Source organism: Atractosteus spatula, assembly GCF_055471065.1.
Source record: "Atractosteus spatula isolate fAtrSpa1 chromosome 24 unlocalized genomic scaffold, fAtrSpa1.hap1 SUPER_24_unloc_1, whole genome shotgun sequence".
NCBI classification, from domain to species: domain Eukaryota; kingdom Metazoa; phylum Chordata; class Actinopteri; order Semionotiformes; family Lepisosteidae; genus Atractosteus; species Atractosteus spatula.
The window spans coordinates 697143-715176 of NW_028296641.1; the positions used below are offsets into that span (position 1 = coordinate 697143).

Consider the following 18034-nt stretch of genomic DNA (forward strand, 5'->3'; position numbering starts at 1 on the left):
TGTCCATTACAAGCGCATTTCCTGTTTGAGTGCGGACTCAGTCTCACCTGCCTCTGAACATCGTTCTGTGTAATGTGCACACACACTCCTACACACACATACTGTAGCTGGTGAAGTCAAAGCCTGGATTCTAATGAATTAAAATCAGTGTTACTGTAAAATGAGTATCCATCTTCTCTCTACACTGCGTATAATCCTACAGGCCGGAGATCGCCGGTCCAGTCTGGGTCACACTGTACCCCTACAGTCCAGAGATTGCTGGTCCAGTCTGGGTCACACTGTACCCCTACAGTCCGGAGATCACTGGTCCAGTCTGGGTCACACTGTACCCCGACAGTCCAGAGATTGCTGGTCCAGTCTGGGTCACACTGTACCCCGACAGTCCAGAGATCACTGTCCAGTCTGGGTCACACTGTACCCCTACAGTCCAGTCTGGGTCACACTGTACCCCTACAGTCCAGAGATCACTGTCCAGTCTGGGTCACACTGTACCCCGACAGTCCAGAGATCACTGTCCAGTCTGGGTCACACTGTACCCCTACAGTCCAGTCTGGGTCTCACTGCACCCCTACAGTCCAGAGATCACTGTCCAGTCTGGGTCACACTGTACCCCGACAGTCCAGAGATCACTGTCCAGTCTGGGTCACACTGTACCCCTACAGTCCAGTCTGGGTCACACTGTACCCCGACAGTCCAGAGATCACTGTCCAGTCTGGGTCACACTGTACCCCGACAGTCCAGAGATCACTGTCCAGTCTGGGTCACACTGTACCCCTACAGTCCGGAGCTCGCCGGCCCAGGTGACAGTCGTGGTGTGAATAATGGGGCGTTTCTCCTCTCTGCTGGGCTGGTACTGTACATGCGGCCAGGCTCTATGTGTTGTTTGGGCGGGGGACAGGTGACTAGGCCGCACCCACAGGCCTGCACACACATGCCGGTAGGAGCCCAGGGCAGTGCCTGCTCTCTAACGAGCTCCTTAACCACAGCGCAGTCCTAGTGTCTTATTGTCTCCCATCGTTCGTACTCAGGGTGGGGTCAAATACGTCAAAAGAGTGCAAGTGGCAGTCAGGTGACAGAGAGGTTGCAGGTTCAAAACCCTGGGGGAACACAGCTAAGGTCCTTCACTTGAGTCGTACCACCTGTCCAGTCCCGGTCCTGGGAGGTCAGTGTTTCCAGAACAGGACTGTCCAGTCCTGGAGGGACAGTGTGATGTGTCCAGAACAGGGCTGTCCAGTCCTGGAGGGACAGTGTCTAGAACAGAGCTGTCCAGTCCAGGTCCTGGAGCATCAGTGTGTCTACAACAGGACTGTCCAGTCCTGGGCCTAGATGACCAGTGTGTCTACAACAGGACTGTCCAGTCCTGGGCCTAGATGACCAGTGTGTTTAGAAAACAACTCCTTATTGATTTAACGGGTCCAGTTTATCAGCTTCCCCAGATCTTCAGGTGCTGCTGCTTGGAAAAGACTTGTTGACTGTGTTCAACACCCAGAGATCCGAATGCCTCGGAAACAAAATGGAAAGGAAGCCGCCAGATAAACGCTAATAGCTGCAGTACTAACTGCCCGGACTAGATCTTGTCATTTTGTCTTAAAATTGGATTTCTCCGCTGTGCGGTACTTCAGGTGAGAAGTGCAACACTGTTTTGCTTACAACAAAACATGATCTATCACTATCTCTAGGCGAAATCCTTTTCGAAATTCAACCAGAGTTTCTTCTAGTCAGTGTCGAGCCGGTGTGAAAACACGACTCGCTTTCGGAGAGAAGCCGCATCAGGACCGCCGTTACACTCGGCCTGCTCGTCCGCCCGCCCGCGGCCGCGGCAGCGGACTGGCGTAGCGCCGTTTGGCCGGCGCAGCGCGTCCCTCCCACGGGCTGCAGGCCCCCCCAGGTCCCGCCGGCCCCCGGGCGGAGGCGAGCGGGGCAGCCGGGACCGAGCCAGGCCGTTTTCGAGGAGAAAGGGGAATCGAAAGGGCCGGGATAGCAGGAGGGAGGGGACAGGGAGTCCTTCCACCCCGTTTCTCTCTCACTCTCCCCCCTCGGCAGCCCCGCCCGTCCGCCAACTTCAATTCAAACTCGTCGGCCCCCGTAGGGCCGAGTCTGCCAGGCACCGACACTGCCAGGAGAGGAGCCCGGCGACCCCGGTTCCCGAACCAGCTCGGCTCCCCACTTTCCGACGCCGACCCCCCCCCTCCCGCCCCTTCCTGCCACCCGGGCCCGGTACCTCCGCGACCCCGCAGCCGGGCCGAGGAGGCGAGGCGAACCGAACCGATCCGATCCGACCCGACGTCTCCGCCCGTGTAACGCTCGTCAAACACGGGAAGAAACACGTTTATTTTATTTTTTTGTGGTGCATAAATCAGGACTCCGGCGGATATTTAAATGATTTTATTTTATTTTTATCTGGGGAGGGGAGGAGGGAAAGACTGTCTTTCCGTAAAGCCGAAAACTTGTTACCCTTGAGGCGTCGCAGGGCGAAGATCGGGGAGGGGGGTGTGAACGATAATAATTAATAATTATTATGAACTGACATTAATGGTAACGATTTGAAGACAGTGAAACCGCGCCTCTTGTGACACCGGACCCGGAAGTTTGTGTTTGCAGCACCGGCTCCACCGCGGCGCTAGCTGGTACCGGAGCAACATGTAGTTTTCTCCTCCTTTTTTTTTTCTTGAAAAAAGAGGAAATTCGGCATTTGATCGTAAAAAATGGTTCCATTTGCTGCGGCTGAAGGCGATGCCCTGGGCCGGATATGCGCCCGAAATGAATGAAGAGTCAACACCATACTCTCGGGGTTAGGGGGCGGGTGAGGAGGAGGAGGAGGAGGAGGAGAACGTTTTTTTTTTTAAAAAAGTGCTTTTTCGTGATTAACTCTTTTTTATTTTCGGGGAAGAGGTGGCAACGCCGTTTTTTTGTGTGTGTGTGTGTTCAGTGAAAGGTAGAGACGGCGGTACACCGGTGCCGTGGCGGGTGTTGTAGCCGAACCGGAACATTTTCATAACCCCCACCTGTCCGAGCGAGTTGCCTGGCTTATCAATCGCGATACACATTTTTTGGGGGCTCCCATTAAAACCGAGGTTTCTCAGTTCCGACCCACGGCTGATTGCTGAGCAGTATATCGGCCCTGTATGCGGTAAATTCCCGGATACGCAGGCAGGAGCCGCGCCGCTATGTCCGGAGACAGCGCCGGCAGCGGAGCCGAGGACTCCGGGGAGGAGGGCAGGGAGGAGCACACGGTCAAACACCAGCTCACGAACGGTGAGTGTTGGGCTTTCTGCTGTCTGTTCGTGTGTTTCCAGGTGTGACAGTGCTGTCAGTCAGGCTCCCAGTGCGCAGCAGTCTGATCCGCTCCAGGTGTGACAGTGCTGTCAGTCAGACTCCCAGTGCGCAGCAGTCTGATCCGCTCCAGGTGTGACAGTGCTGTCAGTCAGACTCCCAGTGCGCAGCAGTCTGATCCACTCCAGGTGTGACAGTGCTGTCAGTCAGACTCCCAGTGCGCAGCAGTCTGATCCGCTCCAGGTGTGACAGTGCTGTCAGTCAGACTCCCAGTGCGCAGCAGTCTGACCCGCTCCAGGTGTGACAGTGCTGTCAGACTCCCAGTGTGCAGCAGTCTGATCTGCTCCAGGTGTGACAGTGCTGTCAGTCAGACTCCCAGTGCGCAGCAGTCTGATCCGCTCCAGGTGTGACAGTGCTGTCAGACAGACTCCCAGTGCGCAGCAGTCTGATCCGCTCCAGGTGTGACAGTGCTGTCAGTCAGACTCCCAGTGCGCAGCAGTCTGATCCGCTCCAGGTGTGACAGTGCTGTCAGTCAGACTCCCAGTGCGCAGCAGTCTGATCCGCTCCAGGTGTGACAGTGCTGTCAGTCAGACTCCCAGTGCGCAGCAGTCTGATCCGCTCCAGGTGTGACAGTGCTGTCAGACTCCCAGTGCACAGCAGTCTGATCCGCTCCAGGTGTGACAGTGCTGTCAGTCAGACTCCCAGTGCGCAGCAGTCTGATCCGCTCCAGGTGTGACAGTGCTGTCAGACTCCCAGTGCGCAGCAGTCTGATCCGCTCCAGGTGTGACAGTGCTGTCAGACTCCCAGTGCGCAGCAGTCTGATCCACTCCAGGTGTGACAGTGCAGTCAGTCAGACTCCCAGTGTGCAGCAGTCTGATCCACTCCAGGTGTGACAGTGCTGTCAGTCAGACTCCCAGTGCGCAGCAGTCTGATCCGCTCCAGGTGTGACAGTGCTGTCAGTCAGACTCCCAGTGCGCAGCAGTCTGATCCGCTCCAGGTGTGACAGTGCTGTCAGACTCCCAGTGCGCAGCAGTCTGATCCGCTCCAGGTGTGACAGTGCTGTCAGTCAGACTCCCAGTGCGCAGCAGTCTGATCCGCTCCAGGTGTGACAGTGCTGTCAGACTTGCTGTGGGGCAGTTGAGAGTCTTGAAGGAGACAGGTGTGTGTCTGTGGACAGTAATGAGATTTATCCCTCTTCCTCCTCCTAGCTAATCTGACAGGGCACACGGAGAGAGTTGGGATGGAGAACTTTGAGCTGCTGAAGGTGCTGGGGACGGGAGGTAAGCAGACGGGCAAAGACACGCAATAACTCACAAACTAGCAATGACGCACAATTACTCACAAACTAGCAATGACGCACAATAACTCACAAACTAGCAATGACGCACAATAACTCACAAACTAGCAATGATGCACAATAACTCACTCACTGTACTCATTCTCCCTGTTACTGGCCCCTGACCCTGGGCAGTTACTGCCCCCCGGTGGTCACCTGCCCCGTGCCCTGTGTGCCCCCGGTGGTCACCTGCCCCGTGCCCTGTGTGCCCCCGGTGGTCACCTGCCCCGTGCCCTGTGTGCCCCCGGTGGTCACCTGCCCCGTGCCCTGTGTGCCCCCAGCCTACGGGAAGGTGTTCCTGGTGCGCAAGGCCAGCGGGCACGACGAGGGCAAGCTGTACGCCATGAAGGTGCTGAAGAAGGCGGCCATCGTGCAGAAGGCGAAGACGGCGGAGCACACGCGCACCGAGCGCCAGGTCCTGGAGCACATCCGCCAGTCGCCCTTCCTCGTCACGCTGCACTACGCCTTCCAGACCCACGCCAAGCTGCACCTCATCCTGGGTCAGGGCCTGCTCCGCCTGTCCCCCCGACCTGTCCTCCGCCTGTCCCCCCGACCTGTCTTCTACCTGTCCCCCCCTGCCTGTCCTCCGCCTGTCCCCCCAGCCTGTCCTCTACCTGTCCCCCCAGCCTGTCCTCTACCTCTCCCCCCCGACCTGTCCCCCCCTGCCTGTCCTCTACCTGTCCCCCCAGCCTGTCCTCTACCTGTCCCCCCCAACCTGTCCCCCCAACCTGTCCTCTACCTGTCCCCCCAGCCTGTCCCCCCCTGCCTGTCCTCTACCTGTCCCCCCCTGCCTGTCCTCTACCTGTCCCCCCAGCCTGTCTTCCGCCTGTACCCCCAGCCTGTCTTCCGCCTGTCCCCCCGACCTGTCTTCTACCTGTCCCCCCCGACCTGTCCCCCCCGCCTGTCCTCTACCTGTCCCCCCAGCCTGTCCCCCCCAGCCTGTCCTCTACCTGTCCCCCCCTGCCTGTACTCTACCTGTCTCCCCAGCCTGTCCCCCCCAGCCTGTCCTCTACCAGTCCCCCCAGCCTGTCCTCCACCTGTCCCCAAGCCTGTCCCCCCCACACCTGTCCCCCCAGCCTGTGCCCCCTGCTTGTCCTCTGCCTGTCCCCGTGTCCCCAGAGAGTGTGAGCTGACTGCTGTGTGTCTCCTGTGTCAGATTATGTCAGCGGGGGTGAGATGTTCACACACCTGTACCAGCGGGACCGCTTCAGCGAGGACGAGGTCGGCATCTACATCGGAGAGATCGTGCTGGCGCTGGAGCACCTGCACAAGGTCCCCCTGCGTTCCTGTCTGACTGTGGGACTCACGGGCAGGAGTCACTGGGGGAGAGAGAGACCCAGTGTTCCTCCTGGACTGGAGTCACTGGGGGAGAGAGAGACCCAGTGTTCCTCCTGGACTGGAGTCAGTGGGGGAGAGGGAGAGAAATCCAGTGTTCCTCCTGGACTGGAGTCACTGGGGGAGAGGGAGACCCAGTGTTCCTCCTGGACTGGGGTAACTGGGAGAGAGAGACCCAGTGTTCCTCCTGGACTGGAGTCACTGGGAGAGAGAGAGAGAAATCCAGTGTTCCTCCTGGACTGGAGTCACTGGGAGAGAGAGAGACCCAGTGTTCCTTCTGGACAGTTTAAACTCTGTGTCTGTTTCTTATCTGTGCATCCGATGCTGCTGTCTGACCAGGGTGCCTCTGTTTTCCCACAGCTGGGAATCGTCTACCGGGATATCAAGCTGGAGAACATCCTGCTGGACAGCGAGGGCCATGTGGTGCTCACGGACTTCGGCCTGAGCAAAGAGTTCCTGGACGATGAGGTGATCAGAGCTGTGGACACTTGTCTTGGGCTTCTCCTGTAAGAAGGACATCAAACATTAGACACACAAAGCAGAATTTAAAAATCACTTAGGTCTCAACAAATAACATACAGGTGCTTAAAAACGTAACAGCAGTCCATGAGAGGTGAACAGGTAAATAAACTGAAGTGGGTACGGTAAATTTAATTACCTCCATCAAGTACTTTTCTTGTATTATATCTGATAGTCCCCATGCTAGTCTTTGTTTGGCTAATTGGAAAATGTCAGTTCTGTCCAGCCTGCAGTGTGTCAGACTGCTCTGTCAGCAGTGGAGTCTGATTATAATCCCAGTGAAGAACTAATCCAGCTCCCAGTTCAGCCAGTCCAGTCCAGCCTGCAGTGTCTCAGACTGCTCTGTCAGTGTCAGTGAGTCTGATTATAATCCCAGTGAAGAACTAATCCAGCTCCCAGTCCAGCCAGTCCAGTCCAGCCTGCAGTGTCTCAGACTGCTCTGTCAGTGTCAGTGAGTCCGATTATAATCCCAGTGAAGAACTAATCCAGCTCCCAGTCCAGCCAGTCCAGTCCAGCCTGCAGTGTCTCAGACTGCTCTGTCAGTGTCAGTGAGTCTGATTATAATCCCAGTGAAGAACTAATCCAGCTCCCAGTCCTGCCAGTCCAGTCCAGCCTGCAGAGTCTCAGACTGCTCTGTCAGTGTCAGTGAGTCTGATTATAATCCCAGTGAAGAACTAATCCAGCTCCCAGTCCAGCCAGTCCAGTCCAGCCTGCAGTGTCTCAGACTGCTCTGTCAGTGTCAGTGGAGTCTGATTATAATTCCAGTGAAGAACTAATCCAGCTCCCAGTCCAGCCAGTCCAGTCCAGCCTGCAGTGTCTCAGACTGCTCTGTCAGTTTCAGTGGAGTCCGATTATAATCCCAGTGAAGAACTAATCCAGCTCCCAGTCCAGCCAGTCCAGTCCAGCCTGCAGTGTCTCAGACTGCTCTGTCAGTGTCAGTGAGTCTGATTATAATCCCAGTGAAGAACTAATCCAGCTCCCAGTCCAGCCAGTCCAGTCCAGCCTGCAGTGTCTCAGACTGCTCTGTCAGTGTCAGTGAGTCTGATTATAATCCCAGTGAAGAACTAATCCAGCTCCTAGTCCAGTGTTGTGCTCCAGGCAGGTGTGGTTCTGGGTCCAGTAACACTGTCTCCCTATAGAAAGAGCGGACCTACTCCTTCTGCGGCACCATCGAGTACATGGCTCCGGAGATCATCCGAGGCAAGTCTGGGCACGGCAAGGTGAGACTCCCGGACGGGCTGACTGACTCCCGGACGGGCTGACTGACTCCCGGACGGGCTGACTGACTCCCGGACGGACGGACTGACTCCCGGACGGACTGACTGACTCCCGGACGGACTGACTGACTCCCGGACGGACGGACTGACTCCCGGACGGGCGGACTGACTCCCGGACGGGCTGACTGACTCCCGGACGGGCGGACTGACTCCCGGGCGGACTGACTCCCGGACGGGCGGACTGACTCCCGGACGGGCGGACTGACTCCCGGACGGGCTGACTGACTCCCGGACGGGCGGACTGACTCCAGGACGGACGGACTGACTCCCGGACGGACTGACTCCCGGACGGGCTGACTGACTCCCGGACGGGCGGACTGACTCCCGGACGGGCGGACTGACTCCCGGACGGACGGACTGACTCCCGGACGGGCTGACTGACTCCAGGACGGACGGACTGACTCCAGGACGGACGGACTGACTCCCGGACGGACTGACTCCCGGACGGACGGACTGACTCCCGGACGGGGTGACTGACTCCCGGACGGACGGACTGACTCCCGGACGGACGGACTGACTCCCGGACGGGGTGACTGACTCCCGGACGGACGGACTGACTCCCGGACGGACGGACTGACTCCCGGACGGGCGGACTGACTCCCGGACGGACTGACTGACTCCCGGACGGGCTGACTGACTCCCGGACGGACGGACTGACTCCCGGACGGACGGACTGACTCCCGGACGGGCTGACTGACTCCCGGACGGACGGACTGACTCCCGGACGGGCTGACTGACTCCCGGACGGACGGACTGACTCCCGGACGGGCTGACTGACTCCCGGACGGACGGACTGACTCCCGGACGGGCTGACTGACTCCCGGACGGGCGGACTGACTCCCGGACGGGCTGACTGACTCCCGGACGGGCGGACTGACTCCCGGACGGGCTGACTGACTCCCGGACGGACGGACTGACTCCCGGACGGGCTGACTGACTCCCGGACGGGCGGACTGACTCCCGGACGGACGGACTGACTCCCGGACGGGCGGACTGACTCCCGGACGGACGGACTGACTCCCGGACGGGCTGACTGACTCCCGGACGGGCGGACTGACTCCCGGACGGACGGACTGACTCCCGGACGGGCGGACTGACTCCCGGACGGGCGGACTGACTCCCGGACGGGCTGACTGACTCCCGGACGGACGGACTGACTCCCGGACGGGCTGACTGACTCCCGGACGGACGGACTGACTCCCGGACGGGCTGACTGACTCCCGGACGGGCTGACTGACTCCCGGACGGGCGGACTGACTCCCGGACGGACGGACTGACTCCCGGACGGGCTGACTGACTCCCGGACGGACGGACTGACTCCCGGACGGGCTGACTGACTCCCGGAAGGGCTGACTGACTCCCTGACGGGCGGACTGACTCCCGACGGGCGGACTGACTCCCGGACGGACGGACTGACTCCCGGACGGGCTGACTGACTCCCGGACGGGCGGACTGACTCCCGGACGGGCGGACTGACTCCCGGACGGGCGGACTGACTCCCGGACGGGCTGACTGACTCCCGGAAGGGCTGACTGACTCCCGGACGGGCGGACTGACTCCCGGACGGACTGACTCCCGGACGGACGGACTGACTCCCGGACGGGCGGACTGACTCCCGGACGGGCTGACTGACTCCCGGACGGGCTGACTGACTCCCGGACGGGCGGACTGACTCCCGGACGGACTGACTCCCGGAAGGGCTGACTGACTCCCGGACGGACGGACTGACTCCCGGACGGGCGGACTGACTCCCGGACGGACGGACTGACTCCCGGACGGACGGACTGACTCCCGGACGGGCGGACTGACTCCCGGACGGACGGACTGACTCCCGGACGGGCTGACTGACTCCCGGACGGGCTGACTGAGCGCGGGGTCTCTGGGGATCGGGCAGTGGAGCCGAGGGGGGTCGTCCGGTGGCTGACGGGGTCCCCCTCTCTGTGCGCAGTCCGTGGACTGGTGGAGTCTGGGCATCCTGATGTTCGAGCTGCTGACCGGAGCCTCTCCCTTCACCCTGGAGGGCGAGAAGAACTCCCAGGCCGATGTGTCCAGGTGAGGGTACCCCGACTGCGCCCCAGGAGAGAGGGAGAGGAGCTGAGGTACAGCCCTGACTGCTCCCCAGTAGAGAGGGAGAGAGAGTTGGGGTACAGCCCTGACTGCTCCCCAGGAGAGAGGGAGAGGAGCTGGGGTACAGCCCTGACTGCACTCCAGGAGAGAGGGAGAGGATCTGGGGTACAGCCCTGACTGCTCCCCAGTAGAGAGGGAGAGGAGCTGGGGTACAGCCCTGACTGCGCCCCAGGAGAGAGGGAGAGAGAGTTGGGGTACAGCCCTGACTGCGCCCCAGGAGAGAGGGAGAGGATCTGGGGTACAGCCCTGACTGCGCCCCAGGAGAGAGGGAGAGGAGCTGGGGTACAGCCCTGACTGCGCCCCAGGAGAGAGTGAGAGGATCTGGGGTACAGCCCTGACTGCTCCCCAGTAGAGAGGGAGAGAGAGTTGGGGTACAGCCCTGACTGCTCCCCAGGAGAGAGTGAGAGGATCTGGGGTACAGCCCTGACTGCGCCCCAGGAGAGAGGGAGAGGAGTTGGGGTACAGCCCTGACTGCTCCCCAGGAGAGAGTGAGAGGATCTGGGGTACAGCCCTGACTGCGCCCCAGGAGAGAGGGAGAGGAGTTGGGGTACATCCTGGGATCTGTCTGCTCAGTGTGGTGTCCCTGTCCAGGCGGATCCTGCGCTGTGACCCCCCGTTCCCCACGGACATGAGCCCCCTGGCGAAGGACCTGCTGCGGAAGCTGCTGGTGAAGGACCCCCGCAGGAGGCTGGGCGCGGGGCCCCGCGGGGCCGACGACATCAAGAGTCACCCCTTCTTCAAGGTGCCCCCCCACCTCTCCTTCCCTCGGGATCCCTGTCCTGCCCCCCTCTAACCCCTCTCTCTCTCTCCCCTCTAACCCCTCTCTCTCTCTCTCCCCTCTAATCCCTCTCTCTCTCTCTCTCCCCCCTCTAACCCCTCTCTCTCTCTCCTCTAACCCCTCTCTCTCTCTCTCCTCTAACCCCTCTCTCTCTCTCCCCTCTAACCCCTCTCTCTCTCTCCTCTAACCCCTCTCTCTCCCCTCTAACCCCTCTCTCTCCCCTCTAACCCCTCTCTCTCTCTCTCTCTCCTCTAACCCCCCTCTCTCTCTCTCCTCTAACCCCCCTCTCTCTCTCCCCTCTAACCCCTCTCTCTCTCTCCCCTCTAACCCCTCTCTCCCTCTCTCCTCTAACCCCTCTCTCTCTCTCTCCTCTAACCCCTCTCTCTCTCTCCCCTCTAACCCCTCTCTCTCTCTCTCCTCTAACCCCTCTCTCTCTCTCTCCTCTAACCCCTCTCTCTCTCTCCCCTCTAACCCCTCTTCTCTCTCTCCCTCTAACCCCTCTCTCTCTCTCCTCTAACCCCTCTCTCTCTCCTCTAACCCCTCTCTCTCTCCCCTCTAACCCCTCTCTCTCTCCCTCTCTCCCCTCTAACCCCTCTCTCTCTCCCTCTAACCCCTCTCTCTCTCTCTCCCCTCTAACCCCTCTCTCTCTCTCTCTTTCTCTCCTCTAACCCCTCTCTCTCCCCTCTAACCCCTCTCTCTTTCTCTCCTCTAACCCCTCTCTCTCTCCTCTAACCCCTCTCTCTCTCTCCTCTAACCCCTCTCTCTCTCTCCTCTAACCCCTCTCTCTCTCTCCTCTAACCCCTCTCTCTCTCCCCTCTAACCCCTCTCTCTCTCTCTCCTCTAACCCCTCTCTCTCTCTCCTCTAACCCCTCTCTCTCCCCTCTAACCCCTCTCTCTCTCTCCCCTCTAACCCCTCTCTCTCCCCTCTAACCCCTCTCTCTCTCTCTCCCTCTAACCCCTCTCTCTCTCTCTCCCCTCTAACCCCTCTCTCTCTCTCTTTCTCTCTCTCTCTCCTCTAATCCCTCTCTCTCTCTCCCCTCTAACCCCTCTCTCTCTCTCCTCTAATCCCTCTCTCTCTCCCCTCTAACCCCTCTCTCTCTCCCCTCTAACCCCTCTCTCTCTCTCCTCTAACCCCTCTCTCTCTCCCCTCTAACCCCTCTCTCTCTCCCCTCTAACCCCTCTCTCTCTCTCTCTCTCCCCTCTAACCCCTCTCTCTCTCTCTCTCCCCTCTAACCCCTCTCTCTCCTCTAACCCCTCTCTCTCTCCCCTCTAACCCCTCTCTCTCTCCCCCCTCTAACCCCTCTCTCTCTCTCTCTCTCTCCTCTAACCCCTCTCTCTCTCTCCTCTAACCCCTCTCTCTCCCCTCTAACCCCTCTCTCTCTCTCTCCTCTAACCCCTCTCTCTCTCTCTCCTCTAACCCCTCTCTCTCCCTCCCCTCTAACCCCTCTCTCTCTCCCCTCTAACCCCTCTCTCTCCCCTCTAACCCCTCTCTCTCTCTCTCCCCTCTAACCCCTCTCTCTCTCTCCTCTAACCCCTCTCTCTCTCTCTCTCTCCCCTCTAACCCCTCTCTCTCTCCCCTCTAACCCCTCTCTCTCTCCCCTCTAACCCCTCTCTCTCTCTCTCTCTCTCTCTCCTCTAACCCCTCTCTCTCTCCCCTCTAACCCCTCTCTCTCTCTCTCTCTCCTCTAACCCCTCTCTCTCCCCTCTAACCCCTCTCTCTCCCCTCTAACCCCCTCTCTCTCTCTCTCTCTCTCTCTCTCTCTCTCTCTCTCTCTCTCCCCTCTAACCCCTCTCTCTCTCTCCTCTAACCCCTCTCTCTGTCCGCAGGGTCTGAACTGGGCAGATCTGGCAGCGAAAAAGATTCCGGCTCCTTTCCGTCCGGAGCTGCGCAGCGAGCTGGACGTCAGTAACTTTGCGGAGGAATTCACCAGCATGGACCCCACAGACTCCCCGGCCAGCACCCCCCCCAGCACTGACCGCCTCTTCCAGGTCCGAGCCTGCCCCCGCTGACCCCCCCTGAGAGCCCGCCCCCTCTGAGAGCCCGCCCCCTGAGAGCCCGCCCCGCACTGTGTCCGCTGCTGTCGTGCTGTTCTGTGTGTCAGGAGGGTGACTCTGTGACTCTCGTCTCTGTCCAGGGCTACTCCTTCATCGCTCCTTCAATCCTCTTCAACCGCAACGCAGTGATGGGCGACTTCCTGGAGGCCCAGATGAGCCCGGATCGGCCTGGTTCTGCCAGCGTGGAGCGCAGTGCCATGCTCAAGGTACAAGCCCAGATACACGCTGAGCTCAGTACCGGCTGCACGCTCCTCTCTCCTCTCTCCTCTCTCTCCCCTGTCTCTCTCCTCTCCCCCTCTCCTGTGTTGGCATGCCCAGTGCATGCCAGTGTGGCCAGAGCAGTTCAGACTGACCCCACAGCTGCACCCTGTCTCTGCAGGACTCTCAGTTCTTCCAGCAGTATGACCTGTGCCTGCAGGAGCCGCCCCTGGGGGAGGGCAGTTTCTCCGTGTGCCGCCGGTGTCGGCACCGGCAGACGGGCCAGGAGTTCGCCGTGAAGATCGTCAGCCGCAGGTGTGTTTCCCCCGGGGGCACCTGGCTCGAACCCGTGACTCACAGTTCGGCACGGTCACGGGCAGCCCAGGCAGACACAGGGGCGGTGCTGTTGAGTGGGAAACCCAGACTGGACCAGTGATCTCCGGACTGTAGGGGTACAGTGTGACCCAGACTGGACTGTAGGGGTACAGGGTGACCCAGACTGGACCAGTGATCTCCGGACTGTAGGGGTAAAGTGTGACCCAGACTGGGAAGTGATCTCCAGACTGTAGGGGTACAGTGTGACCCAGACTGGACTGTAGGGGTACAGTATGACCCAGACTGGACCAGTGATCTCTGGACTGTAGGGGTACAGTGTGACCCAGACTGGGCAGTGATCTCCAGACTGTAGGGGTACAGTGTGACCCAGACTGGACTGTAGGGGTACAGGGTGACCCAGACTGGACAGTGATCTCCGGACTGTAGGGGTAAAGTGTGACCCAGACTGGGAAGTGATCTCCGGACTGTAGGGGTACAGTATGACCCAGACTGGACTGTAGGGGTGCAGTGAGACCCAGACTGGACTGTTGGGGTACAGTATGACCCAGACTGGACAGTGATCTCTGGACTGTAGGGGTACAGTATGACCCAGACTGGACAGTGATCTCCGGACTGTAGGGGTGCAGTGAGACCCAGACTGGACTGTAGGGGTACAGGGTGACTCAGACTGGACCAGTGATCTCTGGACTTTAGGGGTACAGTATGACCCAGACTGGACTGTAGGGGTACAGTGTGACCCAGACTGGACCAGTGATCTCTGGACTGTAGGGGTGCAGTGAGACCCAGACTGGACTGTAGGGGTACAGGGTGACTCAGACTGGACCAGTGATCTCTGGACTATAGGGGTACAGTATGACCCAGACTGGACTGTAGGGGTGCAGTAAGATCCAGACTGGACTGTAGGGGTACAGGGTGACCCAGACTGGACCGGCGATCTCTGGACTGTAGGGGTACAGGGTGACCCAGACTGGACCGGCGATCTCTGGACTGTAGGGGTACAGGGTGACCCAGACTGGACCGGCGATTTCTGCACTGTAGGGGTACAGGGTGACCCAGACTGGACTGTAGGGGTACAGGGTGACCCAGACTGGACCGGCAATCTCTGGACTGTAGGGGTACAGGGTGACCCAGACTGGACTGTAGGGGTACAGGGTGACCCAGACTGGACTGAAGGTTCACACACATGAAGCTGTCATGCTGAGATGCTGTCACTGTGTCTGTGTTGTCAGGATGGAGGTGAACACACAGAGGGAGGTGACAGCTCTGCGGCAGTGTGACGGTCACCCCAACATTGTGAAACTGCACGAGGTCTTCCAGGACCAGGTACAGACAGACTGCGACAGACAGGCTGAGGAAGAGACAGATGGACACACAGATAGGCAGGCAGACAGACAGACTGCGACAGAGAGAGAGACAGGCTGCTATAGAGAGATAGACAGACAGGCTGGGGGAGAGACAGATGGACACACAGACAGACGGGCTGCTGGAGAGACACACACACACAGACGGGCTCTGCGCTGACTCTGGCCCTCTCTCAGTACCACACGTACCTGGTGCTGGAGCTGCTGCAGGGTGGGGAGCTGCTGGAGAGGATCAAGAGGAAGAAGCTCTTTGCTGAGGGGGAGGCCAGCCTGCTGATGAAGAGCCTGGTGTCGGCTGTCAGCTTCATGCACGACGTGGGGGTGGTGCACCGCGACCTCAAACCTGAGGTACTGTCGCTCTGTACCCCAATACCGCACCGCGACCTTGAGCCCAAGGTACCGTCGCTCTGTACCCCAATACTGCAATGCGACACTGGGTCTATGCGAATCTGGCGCTGATGTACGCTGACAGTGGTGGGGGTGTGGAGCAGCTGATGGTCACTCTGTCTGCGCTGTGCAGAACCTGCTGTTTGCGGACGAGGGCGAGGACGCGGCGCTCAAGGTGATCGATTTCGGCTTCGCGCGGCTGTGCCCCGCTGGCAGCTTGCCCCTGCAGACGCCCTGCTTCACCCTGCAGTACGCCGCGCCAGAGCTGTTCCACAGCGCCGGATACGACCAGGCCTGCGACCTCTGGAGTCTTGGCGTCATCCTGGTACCCTCTCCGTGCCTGTCTCTCTATCTCCCTACCTCTCTGTCTGTCTCCCACTGTCTCTCTCTGTGTCTCTCACTGCCTGTCTCTCTCACTACCTGTCTCTCTCTGTGTCTTGTCTCTCTCTCTCTCACTGCCTGTCTGTCTTCCACTGTCTCTCTCTGTGTCTCTCACAGTCTGTATGTCTCTCTCTCTGTGCCTTGTCTCTCTCTCTCACTGCCTGTCTGTCTCTCTGTGCCTGTCCCTACCCCCTCTGTGTCTCTCTGTTCCAGTACACGATGCTGTCAGGCCAGGTTCCCTTCCAGAGTGGGCAGAAGGGGATGACGTCATCGCACGCCGCCGACATCATGCGCAAGATCAAAGAGGGAGACTTCTCATTGGAGGGAGAGGCCTGGAGGGGCGTGTCCGAGGAAGCCAAAGACCTGGTGAGAGGTATGACGTCCCTGGCCACGTCCCCGCAGTTCACCTCACAGCCCCCTTAGCCCTGGGGTCTGCACCCCAGGGGTGTCTGAGTGTAACACAGTGTCCTGGCCAAATTCCCCCCCTGGCTTTTACCCATCATGGCCTCCTAACAACCCCCATCTCTGAACTGGCTTCATCACTCTGCTCTCCTCCCCACTGAGAGCTGGGGTGTGGGGAGCGGACTGGCGCATCATCCAGGTGGGGGTACACACTGATGGGGGTGGAGGGGTTCCCCATTATCTGGAAAGAGCTCTGAGTGGAGTGTCCAGCTCTATAAGTGTAAGGATTACTATTACTATTATCACTGTTACTGTTCCTATCGCTGTTATGATGACTGTAACTGTTACTGTTATTCCTCGTGTCTTGAGCAGAGTCTGTGCTCAGGGCTGTGTGTACCCCAGTCGCCGGTGTGTTAGCGTTTGTGAGGTCAGTGCTTCAGACCGCTGACCTGGCCTCTCTCCCCACAGGCCTGCTGACGGTGGACCCCGCCAAGCGCCTCAAGATGTCCGTCCTGCGGGAGAACGAGTGGCTGCAGAATGGGGGTGCGCTGTCCTCCACCCCCTTGAGGACCCCTGATGTGCTGGAGTCCTGTGGACCCACTGTGAGGACCTACGTCAACGCTACGTACAAGGTGAGAGGGAGAGACAGGAGAGAGGAGACAGGGGGCTCACACTGTATTATTACTACTACTGAGAGACAGGCTCACTGTCTGTTCCTCAGGCTGGGACAGGAGATCACACACTGTATTATTATTATTGAGAGACAGGCTCACTGTCTGTTCCTCAGGCTGGGACAGGAGATCACACACTGTATTATTATTATTGAGAGACAGGCCCACTGTCTGTTCCTCAGGCTGGGACAGGAGATCACACACTGTATTATTATTATTGAGAGATGGGCTCACTGTCTGTTCCTCAGGCTGGGACAGGAGCTCACACACTGTATTATTATTATTGAGAGACAGGCCCACTGTCTGTTCCTCAGGCTGGGACAGGAGCTCACACACTGTATTATTATTATTGAGAGACAGGCTCACTGTCTGTTCCTCAGGCTGGGACAGGAGATCACACACTGTATTATTATTATTGAGAGATGGGCTCACTGTCTGTTCCTCAGGCTGGGACAGGAGATCACACACTGTATTATTATTATTGAGAGACAGGCTCACTGTCTGTTCCTCAGGCTGGGACAGGAGATCACACACTGTATTATTATTATTGAGAGGCAGGCTCACTGTCTGTCCAGGCCGTGGCAGGTGTGTGAATTCTGGGATTGGACGAGCTGTTGCAGTTGTCTTCGTCTGTCCCTGCAGGCCTTCAACAGAGGCAAGCGTGAGGGCTTCTTCCTCAAGAGCGTGGACAACGCGCCCCTGGCCAAGCGCAGGAAGATGAAGATGACCAGCACGGGCGTGGAGACGCGGAGGAGCTCCTCCTCTTCCTCCTCCTCCTCCTCCTCCTCTTCGTCCTCCCACCCGCGCGTCCCCCCCCCTCCTGGCAGCACCACGCCCGAGTCCTAGAGCACAGCTGTCCGATCCACTCCAGGGGCTGCCAGCAGCGGGAGACTTCGGCTCGGCTCATCGAGTCCATCTGTGCGCTGGGAGCCTGTCCACACTGTACATCCTGGAGTGGATCTGCCTGCTGTGGTCTGGCGCGGCTCGAGCTGCCTCTGCGCCCGGGAATCACGAATTCAGCTTTAAGGTGGGCCGTGCTGCTGGGTCGCTGGAGTCCGTGTTAAGGAGCAGCGTACTCGTTCTCCTGCAGTCAGTGCTAAGTCTTCTCATGACGAATGTAAAGCTCCGTTTTTTACTTGTTGTCGTTGCTGTAATTTTACCCGTTTGTGAATTTTTTAAGACAGGTTTTGTAACCATGGAGACCAGGAGGTGCCCCCCTTCGGCACTTGGCTCCGGGGGGTGTGGGGGGGGCTGTGGCCCAGGGGATCGCTGGCAAGCAGAAGCTCTTTTCTTTTTTCACGTCAGGAATTTGTAATACGAGAACTTTAATATATCATATTGTTTTAGCCCAATGGTATTCCTGTGCTTTTTAACCAGAATGTTTTGGAAGTTTTATTTAAAAAATAATAAAAATAATGATTGTAGGTTCTGTCTACGGCCGTGAGCTTCAGTGGTTCCTGGGACTTGAGCCCGTGACCCCTGACCCCTGAACCCCCCTGCTGCGTGCTCTGGGCCCTGGGCCGAGCTGATTAATCTCTTTGCTCAATTAAATAAAAACTGGCTTGAAGGCAGCCTTGGAAGACTGTGATAGAGCGCCA

At 58.7% G+C, this 18034-nt stretch overlaps 1 protein-coding gene across 1 annotated transcript; it reads left to right on the top strand.

Annotated features, from left to right (window-relative positions):
• The first annotated feature begins 2075 nt into the window (after window positions 1-2075).
• Window positions 2076-17858, top strand: rps6ka4 (ribosomal protein S6 kinase A4). The gene is made up of 17 exons (XM_088909021.1): window positions 2076-3255; window positions 4482-4553; window positions 4891-5109; window positions 5766-5881; window positions 6305-6412; window positions 7603-7683; window positions 9689-9792; window positions 10459-10609; window positions 12473-12634; window positions 12781-12906; window positions 13080-13213; window positions 14464-14557; window positions 14773-14943; window positions 15116-15307; window positions 15577-15736; window positions 16234-16397; window positions 17079-17858. Exons 1-17 carry the CDS (start codon window positions 3168-3170, stop codon window positions 17280-17282), a joined length of 2346 nt encoding a protein of 781 aa, XP_088765147.1. The 5' UTR covers window positions 2076-3167; the 3' UTR covers window positions 17283-17858.
• The last annotated feature ends 176 nt before the right edge of the window (window positions 17859-18034 follow it).

Bases quoted from the DNA above. Each gene is read 5' to 3' on its own strand.
- rps6ka4 (XM_088909021.1), top strand. From the start codon at position 3,168: ATGTCCGGAGACAGCGCCGGCAGCGGAGCCGAGGACTCCGGGGAGGAG. The intron at 14,558-14,772 runs GTACAGACAGAC...GCCCTCTCTCAG, and splicing joins ACGAGGTCTTCCAGGACCAG to TACCACACGTACCTGGTGCT. The intron at 16,398-17,078 runs GTGAGAGGGAGA...CTGTCCCTGCAG, and splicing joins ACGTCAACGCTACGTACAAG to GCCTTCAACAGAGGCAAGCG.